This window comes from Tupaia chinensis, unplaced genomic scaffold (genome assembly GCF_000334495.1).
Source record: "Tupaia chinensis unplaced genomic scaffold, TupChi_1.0 Scaffold143758_1, whole genome shotgun sequence".
Taxonomy (NCBI): Eukaryota; Metazoa; Chordata; class Mammalia; order Scandentia; family Tupaiidae; genus Tupaia; species Tupaia belangeri.
Genome location: NW_006203607.1, coordinates 924,877 through 931,187, shown reverse-complemented (window position 1 = coordinate 931,187; position 6,311 = coordinate 924,877). Strand labels below are relative to the sequence as shown.

General features: G+C 55.7%; 1 protein-coding gene across 3 annotated transcripts in view; it reads right to left on the bottom strand.

The window, feature by feature from the left end:
* The window catches only part of HIVEP3 (HIVEP zinc finger 3), a 391,696-nt gene that overhangs the window by 52,351 nt on the left and 333,034 nt on the right, over positions 1 to 6,311 (bottom strand). For 2 of the 3 annotated variants that reach the window (XM_027766902.1, XM_027766904.1), the window contains exon 4: positions 1 to 1,664. This exon is cut by the window's left edge and continues 3,925 nt beyond it. In XM_027766902.1, the coding sequence (XP_027622703.1) occupies positions 1 to 1,133 (1,133 nt within the window). In that variant the 5' untranslated portion in view covers positions 1,134 to 1,664. Of the gene's footprint in view, positions 1,665 to 2,687; positions 2,904 to 6,311 lie in introns of those variants that run through there. The other variant, XM_027766903.1, reaches the window with a different exon arrangement.

The following is a 6,311-nucleotide window of genomic DNA, read 5'->3' as shown; positions in this document are numbered from 1 at the left end:
TGCTCGTCGATCACCTTCTTCCTCTCACTTAAGCGGAGGGCCAGCTTCTGCTTTATCGTGTGGGTGTCTTCAGGCTTATGGCTCAGAGGGTGCTCGGAGGAGGGTTCTGCAAATGGAGTGGGGTCCTCGAGTGACTGGCCTGTGCTGGACTGGGACAGGGAACAGCGTTCGTGACTGGAACTGTGGCTCCCAGAGCTGTACAGACCGCTGGAGAGGAGGGGGTGCTTAGGCCTCGGGGAGAGCTCTGTGGGGTGACCAGGGGCAGCTCCTGTTTCTTCTTCAGAATCTGTGCTTTCCCCCTCGGTGGGCTCCTCGAACTCTTCCCCCGGGATCCTCTCCATCTCTAGCCCCGGGGGGTACATCTCGCCACCCATGCCTGAGGCCAGACCTGCTTTGATGCGGTGGGCATGGGACTTCCTGTGCTTGTAGAGGTTGCTCTTGGTCTTGAAGGAGAAGCCACAGGGGCCGCAGGGGTAGGGCCTCTCGCCCGTGTGCGAACGAATGTGTTTCTGCAGCACACTGGGCTTGGCGCAGGGCCGGCTGCAGTATTGGCAGATGAACTTGCCCGGCTTTTGTGGCTTCCGCTCCTTCTTGTGGGCCTCTTCGGCGGGCTTCACGGAGACCTGGGAGGGACGGGGCACGAAGACTTTGGGGATGCCAGGCAGGTCCTCGGGGGGAATGATGGAAGCATGGGAGGGGAGGAGCTGGCTCTGAGGATGGAGCCCAGGGGCCACGAAGGAGCTGGAGGGTCCAGGTCTCATGGGGTCGACCAGCTGCCAGGTGGAGCCTTCCAACAGGTGCTTGGGTTTGCCGGGCGACACGAATGCTGGTGTCAGCGGGTGCTGCGGCAGCTGTGAGATGTGGACGGAGGCTTCAATGGGGGGCCTCTTGGGGGGCTTCTGCTGCTGGCCCACCTTCTCCTGAGAGCCTTCCCTAAGAACTGATGAGGGGCCCTGGAAGGGCTGCGGGGCTAGGAGCTCTTGAGGGGGGCTCTCGTGGGTGGCAGCTGTGCTGCTGCCGGGGTACGGGGCGCTGGGAGCAGCACTGGTCTGAACGGCCTCTCCTTTGGTTAGCCGCTTCCGGGGACTTCCTTCAGCCTTCTTGGTGCCCTTGCTACTCTGTTCAGGATCCATGACCTTCACAGAGACTTCAGATGCTATTCCGGGAGGCTCAGGGCAGGCTGCATTTACGAATAATCCAAGTGTCCCGAGGAGGTGTCCAGCTTTGGCCACATTGATCAAGAGCTGTGGAAGCCAAACCCAAGATGGCTCTGGGAGATTTTTTGCAAGTGTCACTGACTACGAGTGGACTCACAGCAGGTCATTGGGGCCCAGGCTACTCATATCGGGGAGGCATGGCCTTCTACTTGGCAGACAGAAAACGCTCCAGCACTTTCTGCCCGAAGGTCTGCTGTGGGGACGTCTTGAAGGATGTCAGTATTGCCATTGTATTGTTTCAGTTGGCAGTGGCGAGCAGCCCCCACGAGTCCCCCGTGCACTACGCGAATGGTTAGAGTTTGGAGACGTCTGTGTCCATGGCCTAGTCATCCCTGGTCCTGGCACAGAAGATGCCACGCTGGATGCTGGGGTAGCTCTGTTCTGGCCTCTTCTCCCCTGCAGTCCTGTGCTGGAGGTCAACGGCCCCGCAGGAGGAATCACACTCTTCTACGTGACAAAAGCACACACAAGGAGACACACACAAGAGAGGAGAGCATTACTGTGACTCGTCCATGGTTGAGACTCCCAAAAGTCAACCAGAGAAACCCACCCCCCACCTCCACGTGCCCAAACTTTGCCCATCCTTCTCTCATCTGCTTTTGCATTGGTGTTGGGGGACTTGAATGCCAATGTGTTCCTGAGGGTGGTGGCCACGTGAGGTGTTGGGAGAAGGTGGGGTGGGCCCTGGGAACTGCAGGTGGCTAGGGACAGAGGCCTAAGCCCCCAGTCCTGCCCCGTGATCTACTGCAAGTGGTTTTGAACTCTCTAGGCTTCAGTTGTCCGATCTATAACAGCTGATTCCTTCCTCTGCTGTGTGTCTGGCCATAGCGAGGTTTAATGATATTGGATGTGCATGGTGCTATAACTGGTGCAGGAGGAGGTGGCTTTCCAGGGGTGAGTTTTCTCAGGGGTAGGGCATTCTCAGGTTGATATCTCTCTCTCTGGCCCTGGATTCTGAGTGCCCATGGGGGCCATCTTTCATTGCTCTTTACCCCCTTACTAGAAATTTCCATGGGGGACTTGTGGGGGCCGCTCGCCATTGCCGTGCCCAGCCTACGGACCATGGCCAGCACAGCCTATTGGTTCCATTTATGACAGCACTGGCAAGGTCTGGGGAGAAGGCTGCAGCCACAGTGAGGATTCTTGGGACGTCCAGAGTCTGGACAGCAATGCGGCCTGTCATCTTCTGTCCTAGCCCCACCGTGGCTGCTGCACAGGAGAAATGGGGGTTCTGGGTAAGGCAAGGGAGCCCATCTTGGAAGCATGACCTCAGGCCTCAGTTATTATGCAAGCTAAGGTGGGCAGAGGCGCCAGCCCCGCTGACATCCAGACACGGCAGATGTGGTCTGAGCACAGATGGAGAGCTGTCCTCTGGGCCGGTCTGACATGCCCAGGCCTGGCTGCACTGGGGTGGGAGGGGAGAGGCCCTGGGGTGCCCTGTGTGGCCAATAACAGGCTAGCTATACTTACTATTTCTATGGGCTCTTCATGAAAGGATCTCAGGGTACCCTAAAACACTAGCTAGTGGTGAGCTGTTGTTTCTTCTGATGGGTGAGTGGGAGCCTGTGGTGGGTGGTGAAGTGGTCATCTGAGTGGAGATCGACTGGCCAAGGAGGCCCCTACATGGTCTAGTCCCGTGGTCCTCCCTTCTCTGAGCCACTCTGCAGGGACAGGTAGGATGTTCCCACTGGCTGGGGTTTGCTGCAACTCCCAGGGCCTGGTGGGAGGGGCAGGGTGGGTAAGGGAGTCAGGTGACTGTTGTGTCATCAGGTGACTTGCTGGCAGGCCAGAACTGCCTGCCTGGTGTCACTTAGGGTCAGCCTCCAGCCTGCACCTGTGAGCTGGGCCTGGTGTTCCAGTGAGAGGCCTCCCACCTGCCTTCTCTGAGGACAGAACTGCCTGCCTGGTGTCACTTAGGGTCAGCCTCCAGCCTGCACCTGTGAGCTGGGCCTGGTGTTCCTCCAGTGAGAGGCCTGCCACCTGCCACTCTGAGGAAGAAACAAGGACATGTCGGCACTGTCAGCTGCCTGGTACTGTCAGGAGGCCCACATGCCAAGGGCCACTCTTCATTCTGCATGCAGGGCACCTGAGCCACAGTGGGGTTCCCCGGTCCAGGGCGTCTGGCCCTTGACTCCTGGGCTAGAGCTCCCTGCTACCCTGTTCCACTCTGCTCACTATGGGGCTGAGGTGCTCACCACCAGGGCAGTGGGCGAGGTGAGCTGGGACTACAGGTGCAGACACAGGAGCCCTACAAGGCCCCAGAGACCTCAGAGAGCTCAGCTTTGGGATGGTAGCATACAACGCTTCTGTCTTTGACTCCCTTAGAAAGAACTGTTCTGATCACTGTTCAAGAGGCACCAAGAAGATGGCTCTTTCCCACCTGTAGTTCTGAGGGTGTATCGAAAAGCTTAATATAAAGTTGAAGGGATAGAGGAAAAAGCCATTTCTCCACAGAATTAGTGAGAGCACCTGCCAAAGCCACCAGAGAAATGAGGTGAGAACTAGAGAATTCCCCTGGAAAGGCCCAGGAGCTGGACCCACGGGGGTCTGACCTTCAGGTCAGAAGGAGGATGAACATCCTCTGTTGAGGTTCACAGATGGCCGTGGGGGCCATGCCACCTGCCAGGAGGACACAGCCCCTAGAGCTCTGGCTTAGCTACCAGCTTACAACCATGAAGAGACCCCAAGCTAGTCCACCACTTAACCTATCAGACAACTGCTCCCATTTCCAGAAGCTTCCGCAGGTCTAGCTGTGGAGAACAGTCCAACAGGGAAGAGGGCAGGGCTTACTGGGCCTGGAGTCACAGAGGCCCAGGAGTGAGAAGTGATGGAGGAGCCAACCAGGCCTGGCCAGGAGGCCTGCAGCTCCGAAACCGGGCTGAGAGCACCTTCTGTATCCAAGGTGCCATGATGATGTGGCTACAGTCTGGAGTGGACACCCCAGAGGGCTTGTCCCGGAGATGGGAGGTGGGTTCTGGAAGAAGGCCCACCTGGGTGCACCCTGGGCACTAGACGAAGCAGCATGGGCCCCTGGAAAAGTCAGACAGGAAAGAGGCCTGGAGTCCAGGGCAGCTCCGAAACCGGGCTGAGAGCACCTTCTGTATCCAAGGTGCCATGACGATGTGGCTACAGTCTGGAGTGGACACCCCAGAGGACGTGTCCCGGGAATGGGAGGTGGGCTCTGGAAGAAGGCCCACCTGGGTGCACCCTGGGCGCTAGACGGAGCAGCATGGGCCCCTGGGAAAGTCAGATAGGAAAGAGGCCTGGAGTCCAGGGAGCTGCTAGGTCAACCTGACCCTAGATCTGTAGGGTTTCTCTGCTTGTAATTTCTTTATATACACAGACACACTCACACACACACACACACACACAGACCAGCACACCGAAATCTAGTAAAAATTGTTACTAACAGTAATAAAACAGGCAATATCAAAATACTAGGAAAGCAAACCCTCTCAACTTCAGGAACTCGCAACCCCAGGCACGAGGCCCAAGGCTGGAAGAAGGGCAAGCCGTAAGTGTTCTTATTTAATGACAGTGCCTGTCAAAGAATCTGTGTCTGCGCACACACGTTGTGTGTAAGTGGGAGAATGCTTCACCTGCAAACACGTTGGAGTGGCTATGAGCTCGGATGGTGGTAAGACGGGCCAGGTGTGAAGATTTTCTCTCTCTCCAGTGAGCACACATGCCCTATAGCAAATTAAAATAATAATAATAAATAAATAAAATAATTCTTAAAAAAAATAAATAACAACTTCTGCTGCCTCGAGCCCTTCCCTACGGCTCAGTAATATCCCATCATGTACATGTGCTACATATTTTTCAATCCGGTCATCCATTTGTGGGCACTTCGGTTGATCCCATGTCTCAACAATTGTGAATAATGCTGCAAGAAACGTGGATGTGTGAGTGTCTTTTTGAATGAGTGTTTTCCCATCCTGGGGGGAGACGCCAAGGACTGGGATTACTGGGTCATATGAAGTCCTATGGCAGGTCTGTGAGGAAGCTCCGCATTGCTCCCGCAGTGGCCGCCCTTGTAACTCACATCCCGGCCAGCAGGGTGGGCGGGTCCTTTTCACCACAGCCTGGCCAGCACTTGTCCTTCTTTATTTTCTTGATCAAAGCCATCCTGACTGGGGCTTAAGTGGTGTCTCGCTGTGGTTTCAATTTGCATTTCCCTTATGATAAGAGATGTCGAACAAGAGACGAATGTGAAGTTCTCCAGGAGAATAAGGTATATGGTAATATCCTTGAATCGATTGAAATGCACTGCAAGCATATTTTGAAAAACCGGAGCACGTGCTATAGAGATGTACAACAACGGCTCTGCCACTCCCTCGACCAGCTGCCGGACTCATCTGTGAGATCCTGACCTCACTGGGCTCAGGGTCTGCTGCAGCCTCTCAGCTTCCAGTAACCAGGGGTTCCCAGGGGAGCAATCACCCCTGCTGGGGTCTGTATGCATCCTGCCAAGAAGCCCAGTCCCCCTGGACACTGCCTGCCTGCTGGATCCTGCCGGGTCCTGACCCGCCAGCCTCTCCTGGACATTCGCTATCCCCCTGCCCTGCCTACCACAAGGTCCATCTCCACATCTGGTGGCTTCTGTTCTTGTGTCCCTACCTCCTGCCCCAGCGCTCCACAGCAGGGCCTGGGCTCATGCTTGTCAGACCTAAAGTTCTGAAGACAAACTACCAAATAGAAATACTGGGGGACATCTTTTTGATAAAAAAAAAATGTTGGCTTGGCTGTGACGTCACAAATTGGAGGATGCTTCTGTGCCTGGGCAGGGACACCGGGGGATGCCCAGTTTGCTTCCCGGCCCAACCTGGATGGGCTGAGTATAGCAGGGTGGGCCTGTGGGCCGGGCTGCTCCCGGGGAGGCTGGGCCAGGGGCGTGGTGACATGAAACGCTGTGAAAATCTCTCTCTCTCCTCTTTCTTCCTCCCTGCCCCTCCTGTGCACTCTGTCTCTCACGTTAAAACAAATTTTTTAAAAAATTATAAATGAAAAGTTTCTTGAAAAATGTTAAAGCACTGGGAACCAGCAGTTAGCGTAATGGCTATGTCGCTGGACTCCCACGTAGTCGACCGCGGT